At 32.0% G+C, this 19,012-nt stretch overlaps 1 protein-coding gene across 1 annotated transcript in view; it reads right to left on the reverse strand.

The window, feature by feature from the left end:
• Positions 1-17,925, reverse strand: part of LOC108915152 (transmembrane GTPase Marf-like) — a gene marked incomplete at its 5' end in the record, with an annotated part of 37,826 nt that extends 19,901 nt beyond the window's left edge. Inside the window, one exon of the mRNA XM_018721119.1 lies at positions 17,705-17,925. Within this exon, the coding sequence (XP_018576635.1) occupies positions 17,705-17,925 (221 nt within the window). The remainder of the gene's footprint in view (positions 1-17,704) is intronic.
• Positions 17,926-19,012: the final 1,087 nt, after the last annotated feature.

Below are 19,012 nucleotides of genomic sequence, written 5' to 3' on the forward strand. Positions count from 1 at the left end.
ATGTAAGACGTTGCGGAAAATCTCCCTATAAAAGAACATTGCCCCATGCCGTGGTTGATATGTATTTAACAGTAAAGAAATTTTTCTAGCACTGGGGTTTTTTATACAACGAATTCAATATTGCTCTGTTCTAATTTCGCGATGGCGATTAATAATATGGAAGCATTTATTAAGTAATTTGTACACATTAGTAGACTAATTTCAAATAATATGGCTTTTACCCAAAAATTATAGAAATGTAATAAATTACAAAATACCGATTTTCATCTCTTAACTTCGAGGGTTAATATATACTATCAAAAAAAAGAAATGTAGATTTGAAACATAATTTTTACAATAATTTCAAAGTTCATCATTTGCAGAACACGCTTTATAGCGTCTAATTAATTTCAACACTGTATATCCTAATTTATCAGTGATTTATTGTTGCAGTCAATATTTAGTTAATTAAAAACCAAGTCTGGGTAAAAAATGACTCAATAATAGTTACATTTATATCATATTAAAGAAAAAAAGTCAACTCTAAATTGGTTTTATATACTCAGAATAGAGTCAAAAATCGCTCAATTGATAGATAGCAGTAACTCGGATTTGAGTAAAACACACTCATTTCTGATGCAATAGTTTCACTCAGTTGTACTCATACTAATATAGTGAATATTTCACAGACATTGATACCTTATTGAGTAAAATTGAGTGAAATTTGAGTGATTTTTTTACAGTGTAATATTTGAAAACTGCCTTTTATAAAACAGAACATGTGTATTGTAACATAATTCATTTTCGTCCTCTAAAACAATTACTATTACCAACAAAAACAAATAAATAGGTGAGATCAAATTATTGGCGATAGAAAAAAGAAATTACTTATAGGAGTGGCTATTTCTACCCTTCAACGAGGAATTGCTTCAAGGTTTTTATTTACATTTACAGATGTAGAAAAAATAGCATTTCCAATTCGATATGAGATACTTTTCTCTCGTCATGCACTTGTTCTATTTGCCGCTAACGCGACAATTTATTCTCTCACTTTTAAATACTCAGTAAGTTATTATAACACTGATAAACTTGTTACCTTTTGCTTAACGAGCAAAAACGTCATTGCTGTGTGATCTAAAGGATGCGTCACTTACAAAGATTTGTTGTTAGTGTAAAAAATGATTAGTACTTAATTAACATTAATAATGAATCACTTGTCGATTAGAGTTGCTACGAATATTGCGTTTGTGGCATAAAATATACGATGGCTACATTTCTGATCAGAATCCTGAACATGCATACAAGCATACACTATTTCTAAAATAGTAGGTACATGCGTCAATCGTTTTCCATGAAACATTATACATGATTCCCCTATTCGCAGTCTAGGTTATATTTGGTAAAAATTCAGTTCTAGATTAGTAACACCATTTAATTTTAATTATTAATGTTAATGCGTCGTTTTTCATTATGTTATTGAGAAATAATACCTGTGTAAAAACAATAACTGGTTTCAAATTTTGTGTTTCTCCACAAATTATAAATATTGTACATGCATCGAATCTAACCTTTTAACTCTTTGATTGTTGTCATTATTTTATAAGCAAGCTATGCAGTTATAAGAGAACACAGTAGTTGTCAAAATAAATCTTACAAGTTAAAGACAGGAATTGTTTTGTACACCACCAGTTACATCATTTAAATATTTGGTTCTCCCAATCTAAATATTTTATCGTTGTAATTTTGCTTACACTCGAAGTTGCTGGTAGTGGCTAAATTTCGCTGATGAGGATCTTTAAAATTGCATTACTACGCATCGTGGTACGTGAGAACGAGGTACGTGCACGTTCTATTGCAAAACTCGTAGGACAATACAACAACATTTGCTGTAGGTAGGCAAGCTCGCTGTGGGCGTAACCTCCGTGGATACGTTACCTAGGAAAACCTGCGTTTTATCGCATTTTCCGCAGCTGAAGCCACATTTCTACCCCTCTAAATTCGAAAAATGTTTGTATTTACTGTAGAAGGTGTCAAAATTAACTTTAGGGTTTAGCAAAGGAAGAAAAAATTGAGAGATAAGTTGGATTTGGACATTTGTTAAATCGGTGTTTTCAACAATGGTGGGTATATTTTTTTTCATACAAACATAACAATCTGTTAAATGGATGTAAAATCTTATTACATCATTAATAACGCGTCTTTAGTACATTACATTGACGGAAATATGACATTATCAGTTATGTATCATTTTAAATATAAAATTGTAGATATATCTTGTAAATTACATAATCAATACTGTAATATTTATTTGTACATGGTAATAAATATCATAAATATTCTGCGATTTTAAGAATTATTTTATTATTATTTTACATAATATCTACATAATACACATGGGCGTTTATTTTTGGATTATGAATATTACCACATACATATCTAAAAAACGAAAAGAATATGTCTTCTGGTTTTTAAATTTGTTCAAGAAATTGAACACATTCCTTTCTGATCCAGATACATTTTTTTGTTTTTGGTCCGCATGAATTTTGAAGAAGAATCTTCGGATTAGTTCCAATGTTGTTTCCAGATTTTTTGGATATTTCATTTCATTACCAAAAGTAATAAACATGAAGCCTTAAAAAATGGTTGGATGCTTTATAGATGTCTGCAATGATGTGATGTTTTCAAGGTACACAAAAAGAAACCATGTACTATCTTCTCTTCTTTAACGTCTGGAAGCAAAACGTAATATATAATATAGTTTGTAACTTATATGATGTATACAGTGTGAAACAGCCAAATGGAATAAATTCAGTATCTCAATTATTAAAGAGAATATTTATAAAAAAATCCCGAGACACGTCGATTTTGGATTCTGAAATGGCATCCTGCAACGTAAAAATTCCATCCCTAAATTCAACTGCATCCTCAGCGTAAATAAAAATGTCTTTTAACGTTTTCCAACATCTAAGGCGTGACCGACCTAACCGCAACCACTATTTTTTTTTAAATAAAATTGGCAATACCATGAATAATTTTGATAAGTTTTGATATCTTCTTTTTAGTTGAAAATGTTGAAAAAGAACAAATTTTGTTAAGCAGACCATTAATTTTTGCTATAAATATTAAAACCACAGCATTTTTGATTATGCAATGAAAATTCCTTTCAAATGAGGTCCTACTTCTCATTTAAAAATTTAGGGGTTGCAACTACCACTCGAAGAGGATGGAATTTGGGGATTATATTTTTACGTTGCAATATGCCATTTCAGAATCCACAATCGACGTATCTAGGGATTTTTTATAAATAATAATAACAATAATTGAGATAATAAATTTATTCCATTTGGCTGTTATTATACACTGTATGTATGATTTGTATAACATTTAGTAGATATACATATACAAACAAGAAAATTATCCACCTTGCCAATATCGATGCAAACATGTATTGATGATTTTTGTATTTTGTAGAATATTTAAATTTACAAATAGAACATCTATACATATTGTTTTAAGTACTTATTTACCCTTGTTCAAACAAACAACAGACACAATACAGGGTCGGAAAGTCCCCATGGTTCATCGGCCGTTACGTGAGAGCGATAAAGTAAGTCATAGAAATCCGTGCGATAGAGAAAGATGACTATAATGAAAGCGTCTAATAGTCACCGCCCATTTCGCCCTTCCACAAATAAGAAGTGGATCTTATTTGTGGAAGGGCGAAATGGGCGGTGACTATTAGACGCCTTCATTATAGGCATCTTTCTCTGTCGCATGGATTTCTGTGACTTTCTTTATCGCTCCCACGTAACGGCCGATGAACCATGGGGACTTTCCGACCCTGTATATGAGGTCGTAACGTCCGCTTTTTATGTAAAACGGAGGCCTTAAAGTATAGGTTATATATATATACATCTTTCTATCATTAGAGCGTCCATACGAAAATGCTGTTTGTGACGTCCACCAATGGAATAACATACTTGTCGTCCTTTTCTTTCTGTATATACTGTTCCTTCTATTAAAGAATTACGAATATAAACTAACAAAATAAAAATTATCTTGATTACGGTTATGAACACAGGTATATGGCCTACAGTAGAGCGTCATTTCATTAGTCTACCATCAGAGCGTATCTAATATACGTTTCTACTTATACTTTATCGCTTTTAAAGCGTCCGACGTGTATATTCTTATTCATTCTATCGATATTACAGCGCTTTACGATGTTGTCACTTTGTGCGTATGTTTATTATTGTAACCATAAGAGACAGATTAGATAAAGGTAAGAGTAGAGCGCAGCAATTAGACCTAATCATTTATATTAAAAACATTCTGTCAATGAGAATTACTTATGAAAAATAGTTACTAAACCGAAATTATTATGATTTATTAGATATGGCGAGAAAAGACATAAAAAAATAGTTTTAATGTAGCGGTTTCTTAACTTAATATTATCCACGAAATTACTTTGACTTGATACAGATAATAAATTAAATGGCATGATGAAGGGGTATGATAATTCAAATTCGCCACTTCTTGCTGTAGAAGCACTTTAGGAAAGAATTTTAAGGAACAATTAATTACCGAAGAGACGGTTTCGATATTTAAATACGTTTATGAGATGAGTACAAGGAACTCTTCACGTTTTTCTGTTGCATATGCTGTAATATGGTACAGAAAAATTTAAGTCATTTACCTAAATAGTACCTCAAAAATTTTAACATTACCTTTATCAGCTGGCAAAATTTAATTATTATTTTTTTGTTCCTGAATATATGAATATCTTTTTTTCTAATGAAAAGTTGTTTCTAGTTAGGTACATTTTCTTGAGTTCAGTTTTTGATCTAATTCTGTATTAATTAAGTAAGTTTAATGTCAATTTTTGTGGAGTCTGTTGATGTTATGTTAAATTTAGGAATAGTTTAGGAGTAATTTTTCATATGTAGGAAGTTGTCTATTTGACAGATGACTATTTTTAGTATACTACATACATTAGATCTATGATATTAACTATAACAGAATTGCCATTTAAATTTAAATCTTTGATTTGTCTTTCTTGATATAATATTCTAAATAAATTAAATCAAAAATCGAAAACTTGAGAAATATGAAATTTGCGATCACGCTTGGGAAAACGGTCATAATATTCAATGAGGTTTGGCTAAAACTTTGGAAAAGTAAAATAATGCCGTTAAAGGAAAACTAAAAGAGACTACGATCATTTTATTGAATGATGAAAGATGAGTATTAAATCATTCTGTGAACTTGGATCCTTGCTGTCTACAGAATTTAAAGGATCAAGTAAGTAATAATAATCAGTATATCCCGAATGTAATGTATAAATTCAATAAAATTTAAGGAATTTATTTTGTACAAAATCGCCGAGACACGTCTGGAGATTTTAATTAAATACCATGTTCTGATATGGTTTCCGGGGCTTTTCTGACATTATTGAAAAAGTTGTGACCTCAGTGACAATTTTTTTAAATGACAACCCCAACTTTTCTCTTCAGATTCTGAATGAGGATAATATTTTAAATTTAAAACACTAAAAATATTATTGGGTTACATAAGAAATTTATTGAGAACGATAAATAAATAACTTTAAATGCAAACAATTAACATCCTTTAAATTAAATGTTCAAAATGTGCTCCATTCTCTACTTGACAATATCAAAGGCGATCGGATTTCCACGTTTTGAAAATTTCTGTGTAATTTTTTTCTGATGTTTGTATCTTTGTTTTTTTTTAATTCTTGTCTTTTCGTTAGTAGTGTTTAAACTGTTGAATGTGGTTTTTAAGAATGGCAAAGTTAACTGAACGAGAAAAAATTGAAATATACTGCTTGGTTGGGTTTGGTGATAGAACGGGGACTCAAGCAGAAGCAGCTTAGTTATTTAATGAAATCCATCATAATCGTCCTCTCATTTCTCAAACGGTAGTCAGTAGAATTAAAGCAAAATTTAGAGAATTTGATNGGTTTCTTCAGAGACATGAGCAAAATCCTATGTTTACAAGATTAATTCTGTATACTGACGAAGCAAGTTTTGGGAGGAATGGAGTTATTAACTCCCATAATTTTACATTATTGGTCTGATGAGAACCCACACGCTATTATTGAAACTAGGCACCAAAGACAATTTTATGTTAATGTTTGGAGTGGAATTATTGGCCCTTACTTTTTTCTTTTAATAATAGTAATCGTATTTTACCAGTTTCTCTTAATCTTTGATCAATACGTTCGAAAGTTTTGCGATCCAGAATCCTTCTACTAGGATAAGAATGCTGATAAAATCTTCTTGCTACCGAAGCATTACAAAGAGCCCGCCCGTACATTAAATGCATATCAGCATATTCTTCATTGGAATACTCCATATTTTATAACAAATTATGAGTTATGAGATGAGTCTTAGATTTAAAACTATGTATTTGACAAGTTTGACAATTTAATTGCCTTTGGCATACTCTGACATGTCAAAGCCAACCACGATTAAATCTGTGTTTCAATTAAATAAAATGTCTCAAATTAAATGGTACCCTCCTATTTAAACGGGTTTATCTCAAAAAATATCTATTTTATGGATATTCAACAAGCATACCTTTTTTTACGTAAAATACCATAAATTTTTATAAAATGATGGAAAATTTGGGGTATAGTGGAACAAAAATTTTTTTCTAGAAATTTTGGTGGGGTTGTTTTGCCCCCGGGCCCCCATAATTATTATCGAGGATTACATATTATAATCCAAAGCAGCTTCAAAAATTATAGATCCAGCCAAAAAATTTTACGTATATGATTCGACAAAGCATTGACCTTAAAACCTCCAGCAGAAATTGGGGGCAGAGATAGCTGACATCGAGTGCAAAACGTTGTCCTATGTTATCTCGTAAGAACGTTATGACCTCCGAAAACGGAGGTAATAACGTTATACAGGGTCGGAAAGTCCCCATGGTTCATCGGCCGTTACGTGAGAGCGATAAAGTAAGTCATAGAAATCCGTGCGATAGAGAAAGATGACTACAATGAAAGCGTCTAATAGTCACCGCCCATTTCGCCCTTCCACAAATAAGAAGTGGATCTTATTTGTGGAAGGGCGAAATGGGCGGTGACTATTAGACGCCTTCATTATAGGCATCTTTCTCTGTCGCATGGATTTCTGTGACTTTCTTTATCGCTCCCACGTAACGGCCGATGAACCATGGGGACTTTCCGACCCTGTATATGAGGTCGTAACGTCCGCTTTTTATGTAAAACGGAGGCCTTAAAGTATAGGTTATATATATATACATCTTTCTATCATTAGAGCGTCCATACGAAAATGCTGTTTGTGACGTCCACCAATGGAATAACATACTTGTCGTCCTTTTCTTTCTGTATATACTGTTCCTTCTATTAAAGAATTACGAATATAAACTAACAAAATAAAAATTATCTTGATTACGGTTATGAACACAGGTATATGGCCTACAGTAGAGCGTCATTTCATTAGTCTACCATCAGAGCGTATCTAATATACGTTTCTACTTATACTTTATCGCTTTTAAAGCGTCCGACGTGTATATTCTTATTCATTCTATCGATATTACAGCGCTTTACGATGTTGTCACTTTGTGCGTATGTTTATTATTGTAACCATAAGAGACAGATTAGATAAAGGTAAGAGTAGAGCGCAGCAATTAGACCTAATCATTTATATTAAAAACATTCTGTCAATGAGAATTACTTATGAAAAATAGTTACTAAACCGAAATTATTATGATTTATTAGATATGGCGAGAAAAGACATAAAAAAATAGTTTTAATGTAGCGGTTTCTTAACTTAATATTATCCACGAAATTACTTTGACTTGATACAGATAATAAATTAAATGGCATGATGAAGGGGTATGATAATTCAAATTCGCCACTTCTTGCTGTAGAAGCACTTTAGGAAAGAATTTTAAGGAACAATTAATTACCGAAGAGACGGTTTCGATATTTAAATACGTTTATGAGATGAGTACAAGGAACTCTTCACGTTTTTCTGTTGCATATGCTGTAATATGGTACAGAAAAATTTAAGTCATTTACCTAAATAGTACCTCAAAAATTTTAACATTACCTTTATCAGCTGGCAAAATTTAATTATTATTTTTTTGTTCCTGAATATATGAATATCTTTTTTTCTAATGAAAAGTTGTTTCTAGTTAGGTACATTTTCTTGAGTTCAGTTTTTGATCTAATTCTGTATTAATTAAGTAAGTTTAATGTCAATTTTTGTGGAGTCTGTTGATGTTATGTTAAATTTAGGAATAGTTTAGGAGTAATTTTTCATATGTAGGAAGTTGTCTATTTGACAGATGACTATTTTTAGTATACTACATACATTAGATCTATGATATTAACTATAACAGAATTGCCATTTAAATTTAAATCTTTGATTTGTCTTTCTTGATATAATATTCTAAATAAATTAAATCAAAAATCGAAAACTTGAGAAATATGAAATTTGCGATCACGCTTGGGAAAACGGTCATAATATTCAATGAGGTTTGGCTAAAACTTTGGAAAAGTAAAATAATGCCGTTAAAGGAAAACTAAAAGAGACTACGATTATTTTATTGAATGATGAAAGATGAGTATTAAATTATTCTGTGAACTTGGATCCTTGCTGTCTACAGAATTTAAAGGATCAAGTAAGTAATAATAATCAGTACATCCCGAATGTAATGTATAAATTCAATAAAACTTAAAGAATTTATTTTTTACAAAATCACCGAGACACGTCGGGAGATTTTAATTAAATACCATGTTCTGATATGGTTTTCGGGGCTTTTCTGACATTATTGAAGAAGTTGTGACCTCAGTGACAATTTTTTTAAATGGCAACCCCCAACTTTTCTCTTCAGATTCTGAATGAGGATAATATTTTAAATTTAAAACACTAAAAATATTATTGGGTTACATAAGAAATTTATTGAGAACGATAAATAAATAACTTTAAATGCAAACAATTAACATCCTTTAAATTAAATGTTCAAAATGTGCTCCATTCTCTACTTGACAATATCCAAGGCGATCGGATTTCCACGTTTTGAAAATTTCTTTGTAATTTTTTTCTGATGTTTGTATGTTTGTATTTTTTTAATTCTTATCCTTTCGTTAGTAGTGTTTAAACTGTTGAATGTGGTTTTTAAGAATGGCAAAATTAACTGAACGAGAAAAAATTGAAATATACTGCTTGGTTGGGTTTGGTGATAGAACGGGGACTCAAGCAGAAGCTCAGTTATTTAAAGAAATCTATCATAATCGTCCTCTCATTTCTCAAACGGTAGTCAGTAGAATTGAAGCAAAATTTAGAGAATTTGATCATGTTAGAGACTTGCCTAAGTCTGGTCGTCCTGATAGAGAAGAAAATGACCAAGTAGAAGTTTTACTTTCCGTGGAAGAAAATCCACATATTTCCTTGTCACACATTGCTGCTAATTTACTCTTGTCGAAATGTGCTGTTTATGGAATACTCCAAAGGCACAAATATCATTCATACAAAGTTATTCCAGTACAAGAGTTATCTGAAGACGATTTCAACAGACGAAACGAATTTTGTGAACACATTCAAAATTTGTGTAATCGAAATATTAATTTAGTAAAGAACATTATTTTTTCCGATGAAGCTACATTTTCTCTAAATAGTATTGTTAATAGACAAAATTGTCGGTACTGTACAACAGAGAACCTGCACTGGATGATGGAGGCTCATAGTCAGCACCCTGAAACATTAAATGTGTGGTGTGGAATAGTAAAAGAGTAAGAGTAATAGGCCCATATATTTTTGAGCAGTATTTAACTGGACAGAGACATTTTGAATTTCTCCAATTTGAATTAATTCCCGCATTGGTGATTTTATTTCCCAATCCATTGGAACCAGACTCCCCTGACGAAGATCTTGTTTTCGAACAAGATGGTGCTGCCCCCATTATGCTGCATCTGTGCCGTTTGCGTAGATTTTTAAATGAAACGTTTCCCAATCGATGGATATGAAGAGAAGGACCCATCGAATGGCCTGCACGGTCGTCAGACCTAACCCCATTAGATTATATTTTGTGGGATAACTTAAAATCAAAAGTGTATGCTGACAGATCAGATAATTTGGAAACGTTAAAAGAGAAGATCCAAAGTGAAGTGCGTGCTATAACCCCTGAAATGGTTGAAAACGTGCAAATAGAGTTTATTGATCACCATGGATATTGTCAAGTAGAGAATAGAGCACATTTTAAACATTTAATTTAAAGGTTGTTAATTGTTTGATTTTAAAGTTATTTATCTATCGTTCTCAATAAATTTCTTATGTAACCCAATCATTTCTTAGTGTTTTATACTCAAAAAATTATCCTCTTTCAGAATCTGAAGAGAAAAGTTGGGGTTGCCATTTAAAAAAATTGTTACTGACTTCTTAACTTCCTCAATAATGTCATAAAAGACTCGAAAACCATATCAAAACATGGCATTTAATTAAAATGTCTCGTCGTGTCACGGCAATTTTGTGAAAAATAAATACCTTAAGTTTTATTGAATGCATACATTACATTCGGGACACACTGTATAAGAAACATCATACGATATCTCTAGCTTATCAAAAGAACTAAAACGGAAAGTAAAGAAAAGTTCAGAAGACGAAAACATAGATTTTCGAAACGTTAACAAATACTTAAAAGTGCGAGGGTTCCATACAGTTTCATAGGGTTCCAAAAAAAATAACTCGAAATATATAAGCGTTAGCGTCAGTTAAAAAATATCCTAAAAGAAGGAAATTTCCTATAAAAATGACCCAAAACTACCGAATCTCTATCGTAATTATTTACAATTTTAATTTAATGTTGTAAATAGGGCTTTCAGCGTCAAAAGCAATGCACGTACGGCGCCGTGAAATTGACCTTAAGACATATTTTTTTATGATATTAAATGTATACATATACAAATGTATAAATGTATACATATACATATACAAATGTATACATATACAAATGTATACATATACAAATTTCAAAAAATTATCATATTTCCTTAGACACTTGAATAAACAAAATTCAATTGTTTAAAAAAATGATGCTAAAATTATTTCGCTTCGTGGAGACCTTTTGACAACTATACTTAACGAGACCACCTTATTGCGATGTCGTAAATATTTATAACTCAGTTATTAGTTTTCATAGTTAACAAAAAATTAAAAATAAAAAATGGTCAAAATATTTTTTTATTTTTTTGGGAGAATAATGTTGGCACTGTTTTTATGAGTATGTTAGAAAGTTACATTAAAATACATTAGCTAGTATTTTAATAAAAGAATTCTATATTGTTTAAACAATTCGAGTATTCGGTTTATGAGATATAAACAGTCAAAAACTGGATAATACGAAGAAAAGCTTAATTTTTTATAAACAAATTCATGTAACTACAAACTTGGTCGAAAGCTCATTTGAAACATCAATAATTAATATTCTATAAAACTGTCTGGAATGCATCTTTGTATCTTTAATAATTTAAAACTGTATCTTTAATAATTTAAAAACTATAGCTCTTTATAAGTAAACAAATCGCATGGCCGCTTTGACTTCCGGAGAATACCAAACCAAAAAATTCTGTATCACGAAAAAATATTTTTTTGACAAAAAAATTATACTTATGTGGTTGGTTTTGTTAAAAATAACAGCACGTTTGGCATTTGTTTATAACAAATTTTTAAGTAAATAAACAAATTTTCAACAAAAAATTTGTTTTGTGCTGTGATCTTCTGGAGAATTGCAAATTATATGTTTAGAGAAAAAAAAAAGATTCTTAATATACTATTTAAACAACCACAAAATAAAATAACTATTATAAATAATTAAAAAAAAATTTTTAATCTGTTAAAATCATAATATACACTAAAGAATGAAATGCAAAAAATATTTGAAAAATATGTAATTATTGCATTTGTTTATAGAAATTATTTAAACAAATGTACTGAAAAATTTTTAGCTAATGTTTTTTAATGTCACTTTCTAACATAAAGACAGTACCTACTTATTTGCCCTTAAAAAGTTATTTTGACCACATTAAATTTTTTGTCAACTAAGAAAATTAATAACAAAATGAGTTATAAACTATTTAAGATATCGCAATAAGGTGATCTCGCTAAGTATAGTTGTCAAAAGGGCTTTACAAAGCGAAATAATTATAACACATTTTTTTAACTTTTTTATAACAATTTTCCAACTTTGAATGTTAACGTGAACTCTAAAGTTTCTGGTTAATCAACTTGTTGAAAAATCGATCAGGAAATTATTTCTCGACGGATTTTTTTATTCAAGTCTATATAATACGATAATTTTTTGTAAACTTTTATATTAACAAGTAATATCCTAAAAAATGTCGGTTTTGCGGCGCCGTGCGTGCATTGCTTTCAACGCTAAAAGCCCTACTTTCAACATTAAGTTAAAATTAAAAATAATGACAATAGAGAACGGGACTTGGTACATTTTTATAGGAAATTTCCTCTTCTTTTAGGAAATTCTTTCAAATTTACTGATTCTAGACTGATCAGAAATAGTTAAAGTTAANTGGATATAATTGTAAAACCCCATATCTGTTGAAACAAGCAAAAGGGTAGTCACGACTGACTAGTAGTATTTTAGGGTTGCAGTCGGAAAAATGTGAAATGGCCAAGAATAAAAATAAACACATCGTTATATCGTCGAGCTTTCGCAAATGTTTACTCCTTACGATTCAAACGTCAGTAACGGCTGAAATTGTTTTGTCTGTCCACATGCATTTCGATTTTAATTTTGTTTGTTTGTAATAATCAACATTGAGGTTTTATATGTTTTTATTGTGTGTAATGAATCCTCTTTTCAAACTAATCTCATGTTAATGTCTTGAAAAAGGAAATAAATATTTCCGAAAGCTCGACGATATAACGAAGAGTGTTTATTTTTATTCTTGGCCATTTCACATTTTACCGACTGCAACTCTAAAATACTTTTTCAACGTTTGTATATATATAATATAATATAATACCTTTATCTACGATATTAACTTCTAACGTTAACAATTAGTTGCAAAAAAAACGAACAAAATTAATTAACAAATAGCATGTTGGATTTTGGATAGACCGTCTTTTAAATAAATTTCATCAACATTCATCGTTTTTTGCAATAATAATGCGCAATTTTCGAAAACTGACTTTTTCGCGTTCGACCTTTATTTTACAGTTTGTGAAATATGACTTTAGATACCTTAAATTGCAGGTAATTAATTGCCTACAACATAAAATAACGAATTTTCCGATATGTCGTCTAGATTTTCATGGGAAGTAGAAAAAGTGAAAAAACAAGTAATTTACTACTTATTTGCCATCATAAAGTGCAATAAAATGTCTATAATATTTTTTTTTACATTCAAACTCTAATTCGACTGGAGTATAGAGTTAGTGTGTTAAAATTGTTCAGATAAGGTCGGATTTGTAGCCAGGTGAATTTTTCCATGCGTGTATTACTGCAATTTTAAAAATAGGATGAAATGTGATATCAATTATACCTATCTATAGTAGGGGAGCCCAAGAGGGGATTTTGGGAGTTACTCAAGCGCAGCAGATTAACATATGGGAGATACCTTGCACCCTATTGAGTACCTCCACCATATCTAAGTCCTCTTTATAAGGCCGCGCGTGTAGGGCAGCCAATCAGAGTAGTAAAAAAAAATCGATAGTTGGAAATACTCGAGCGCATCAGATTAAGATATGATGGGTTAATTACATGTTGAAAAGTGTGCATTTCAAAAATCTGACGATTTGAGCGTGACGTAAGGCAGCCGGAAGGTCACAAAGTTGAAAAAAAAAAACGTCACCTCGGCATTCTCGAGCGCGGACGATTTTTTTTTATTTTGAAGGAAATAATTCAAGGATAACGGGAAAAATATAATCTGCCGATTTCCACAAGCCAAAGTAACAAAAATTGTTACTAAAGTTTAGCGCGTGCAGCTGCAGGGAAATAGATGTTGTTTTGAAACTCCGTCAGGAAACTCCGGGAGGTGATTCTATGGATTAAAATAATAGCAGTATGTAATGAAAATTTGTTTCGAATTGTCAATTGTTTGCAAGTTACAGCTTGTCGAAGTTAATTTTTTTAATTTTTTTATTTAAATAACTTATTTAATTCATGTTCGATTAGTCTCTCATTTGGCACACCCACTAAGTAGATGAAGCTCTATTGGACCAGTCAGAGAAAAGTTTCATTATGCGCCGCTAGAGGGCACTTTACCCAGAACTCAAAATTTGTTTGGTTCTTAACTTTTTTCTCTTGCTAGACATCACAGAAATTTAAACATTATTGAAAAGAGAAACAATATCAGAAAAAAATATGTACTCTTTGTTCAAGCCGATAAATGTAACCGTTTACCAGGAAATCGCTATTAATGTGTTATTAAACATCAAATTTTTGATCATTCNCATCCATCCATCCATCCATCCATCCATCCATCCATCCATCCATCCATCCATCCATCCATCCATCCATCCATCCATCCATCCATCCATCCATCCATCCATCCATCCATCCATCCATCCATCCATCCATCCATCCATCCATCCATCCATCCATCCATCCATCCATCCATCCATCCATCCATCCATCCATCCATCCATCCATCCATCCATCCATCCATCCATCCATCCATCCATCCATCCATCCATCCATCCATCCATCCATCCATCCATCCATCCATCCATCCATCCATCCATCCATCCATCCATCCATCCATCCATCCATCCATCCATCCATCCATCCATCCATCCATCCATCCATCCATCCATCCATCCATCCATCCATCCATCCATCCATCCATCCATCCATCCATCCATCCATCCATCCATCCATCCATCCATCCATCCATCCATCCATCCATCCATCCATCCATCCATCCATCCATCCATCCATCCATCCATCCATCCATCCATCCATCCATCCATCCATCCATCCATCCATCCATCCATCCATCCATCCATCCATCCATCCATCCATCCATCCATCCATCCATCCATCCATCCATCCATCCATCCATCCATCCATCCATCCATCCATCCATCCATCCATCCATCCATCCATCCATCCATCCATCCATCCATCCATCCATCCATCCATCCATCCATCCATCCATCCATCCATCCATCCATCCATCCATCCATCCATCCATCCATCCATCCATCCATCCATCCATCCATCCATCCATCCATCCATCCATCCATCCATCCATCCATCCATCCATCCATCCATCCATCCATCCATCCATCCATCCATCCATCCATCCATCCATCCATCCATCCATCCATCCATCCATCCATCCATCCATCCATCCATCCATCCATCCATCCATCCATCCATCCATCCATCCATCCATCCATCCATCCATCCATCCATCCATCCATCCATCCATCCATCCATCCATCCATCCATCCATCCATCCATCCATCCATCCATCCATCCATCCATCCATCCATCCATCCATCCATCCATCCATCCATCCATCCATCCATCCATCCATCCATCCATCCATCCATCCATCCATCCATCCATCCATCCATCCATCCATCCATCCATCCATCCATCCATCCATCCATCCATCCATCCATCCATCCATCCATCCATCCATCCATCCATCCATCCATCCATCCATCCATCCATCCATCCATCCATCCATCCATCCATCCATCCATCCATCCATCCATCCATCCATCCATCCATCCATCCATCCATCCATCCATCCATCCATCCATCTATCTATGTATTAACCTCGGCCATATTTTTTATCTCTTATTTCTTTATCATTTGTAATTTTATGAGAGAAAGAGATTACTGAAAGTATATATTATATGTGTTTATATGTATTATAATTAAAAGAAATAGATTTATGTGTACAGAAAATAAAATAAAAAACTTTTTTTTATAAATTTCAACAAAATTTGTTATTTGTTTTTATTTGCATGTTATTTTCCGTGCTTTTTATTTGTCACATTCAGTGATTTAAAAAAAATAATGAAAAAATGTTTTTTTCAAACCGTCAGATTAAGAAAAACCCTCCAAATAATCGTCAGATTATGGATCAGCACGATCAGGGCATCAAACTGAACCATCTATATGAAAATCTGACGCGCTCGAGTATTTCAAAATGGCGATTTTTTTTGGATTTTCAAAATGCTGCCACGAGTATGCGTCACATCTGAATCGTCAGTCTTTTGAATGGGAGCTTTGTTCGGGTTCACTTAACATCCCCTCTGAATATCTGACGCGCTAGAGTAAATTTTTTTCCCCCATTTTTAACCTTTCCGTACGGCCGCCCCCACCATCCAAATCGGCAGATTAACATATCTCCATCATCGGAGACACGTAGAGCATATACACTATCAATATCTGACGTGCCCGAGTATTTCCATGTGACTGTTTTTTTTTACATTTTTGAAAGCCTGTAGACGTTTCCCCCACCGGTGACAGGGTATACATCATATAACCTTTTTTTCTTTCTACCATCTAATCTTCAAAATCCAATAGGTCCCTACGACGCTCGAGTAAATCCCTGTTTAGCATCGTGGGCTCCCTACTACTACAAACTTATGAAACATTAACTATTAGTATTAAGTAATAACCGAAATTCGATAAATATTTTTTTTTGTTAATCTCATGTCATATTTGAAATTTCACACAAACTATTTGGTGAATTAAATTTATACAGTGCAGCTGTGGTGAATGAAAACACTATGATAAAGTTGTTCTATTGTAAAGATATACATCATTTTAAAAAAGTTGCAAAATAGACTGCATGAAGGGAAACGCTCAGTTTTATTACATCTATTTAGTCGATGCTAAGACAGATTTTTGTTAATTTTCAAAGCTTATTTGCATAATTTTTTATATAAAGGTCTTTTCAATTTATTTAAGTTTAGAGATCTCACTGATTCTTGAAAAAGAATAACTTTAACATAAAGACTGAGTGATTTTATGTCCGGTTAGTCTGACTCTAAGTCTGATTAGTGATTAGATTAGCTAGGTATATACCGTAAAATACGTTGATTCTTGTCTAAATTTTGATTACGTTGATTTTTGTCTAAATTTTGATTACGTTGATTTTTGTCTAAATTATGATTACGTTGATTTTTATCTAAATTTTGATTAGTTGATTTTCTTATTTTTTATTTGTAACCCTCAATACCGAAATAATCCCGGGATTTCGGGATTATACTTAGTCATCCCTTAGAAATAAGCGGATGGAATTCCCTATGTAAGTACGGATAATTCTTATAATGAGAAAGAAATTACAAATTCTTTCCCGAATTTTCAATCAGACTTCTTGGTCTAACAAAGTAATAATAGCTATTTTATGCACTGCTCTCTCACGATTAGCTAAGTCAACAAAATTGTAATTTAATACCTTATTTTCTTTAAAATGACAGTGTTAGTAAATGATTGGAATCTGATATCTTACTTCATATAAAAGTCAACATAAAGATACCTTACACCTGATAGTTTAATGCACTAACGGAAACTGTTGTTGCACTCAGTGATGTAATCTGGACATCAATATAACTTACACATTCATTGAAAACAGGATTTTTAAAATAAATTCCAAAATAATTCTAAATTAGAAGAAAAAAGTAGAAGGTCTTTGGATATCATATTTAAAATAAATAAACAAAAATAGGAGGAAATCAATACTTACTTGTAAAAAACAATTAGTTGTATGTCCTATACCACTTGGCAAAATTTTGTCTCGTAACATAGCATTGATAACAGAACTTTTGCCATTAGATGTTCTTCCAAAAAAAGCTACTTTCATATGATCTCTGCAGAGAACATCTCTAATACCACGAACTTTGTTAATAAATTCTTCAATTTGTTTTACATTTTCACCGTTTACTATTTTTTGGCTATTTTCGATCTCTAAAAAAAAATAGAAGTTAAACAATAGAAAGTCCAGAGAAATATGCCAAGGATTTATCATATTTATATTCAAAACCGAATATGTGTAACATTAACTAATTGGAACATATCTCATATTTCCTTTGCAGTTAATGCAGCTTAAAGAAAACATTATATTAACTAATGATGAATTATTAATGTTATCAAATCTCCACATATAACTCTAAAACCCATAACCTCATAATTATGAGGTTATGTAGAATTACGAAGTTAAATCTCTCAGCGACCCAAAAAACATATAATCCACTTGGTCTGGTTCAAGGAACCCTCCACTCATTTTTTTGTGGTTCTGTGTTATTAATTTTCATTAACAAATTTAATGTCTTAATAGATAATCAGCATGGTTTTCACCAAATAAGTCTACTACTACTAGAGCGATTCAATTCAATTTATTGATGATGGTGAGTGCCCTGTTGAAATTTTCTGTGATCGCGGCAGGGCCTACGACTGTGTCGATCATGGCAATTTAATTTATATTTTATATAATAACATATTAAAAGGTAAGTCTGTGAATTGGCTATCATCATTTCTGAAACATCGAAGTCAGTATGTGAGCATTAATTATTATCAGAGTAAGGACACGACACATATCTACAAGTCAGATACTGTTAATATAAATATGGGAGTGTTTCATGGCTCCATGTTCGGCTCTTTTTCTTTTATACGTTAGTAATATTACTGGCTTCTGTGATGAAGCTCACTTTACTCTTTACGCTAATAATACGTCTCTGTTAGTACCTATCTGAAAAATCATGCAGTAATATAAAGTATAAATGTGAACTCATTATTTTGAAATTAATTAATTGGTTGAATAATATAACATTATAATTTAACTCTGACAAAACACAATTCATTAAATTTCACACAACACAAAAACACATTGATAGTCTTAAACTCAGTGGTGGCTCTTGACTTCCATACCAGGGAAGGCGAAAAAAATTAGGTACAAAGTACTGAAAAAATAAAAATAAATATAATTGGGCAATTTTATTTTAAGTAGGTGCTTTTGAAATACAGGGAAAATGTGTTCAACATTATTTTCCATAGT

The sequence above is a fragment of the Anoplophora glabripennis genome, unplaced genomic scaffold (assembly GCF_000390285.2).
Source record: "Anoplophora glabripennis isolate ALB-LARVAE unplaced genomic scaffold, Agla_2.0 scaffold1467, whole genome shotgun sequence".
NCBI classification, from domain to species: domain Eukaryota; kingdom Metazoa; phylum Arthropoda; class Insecta; order Coleoptera; family Cerambycidae; genus Anoplophora; species Anoplophora glabripennis.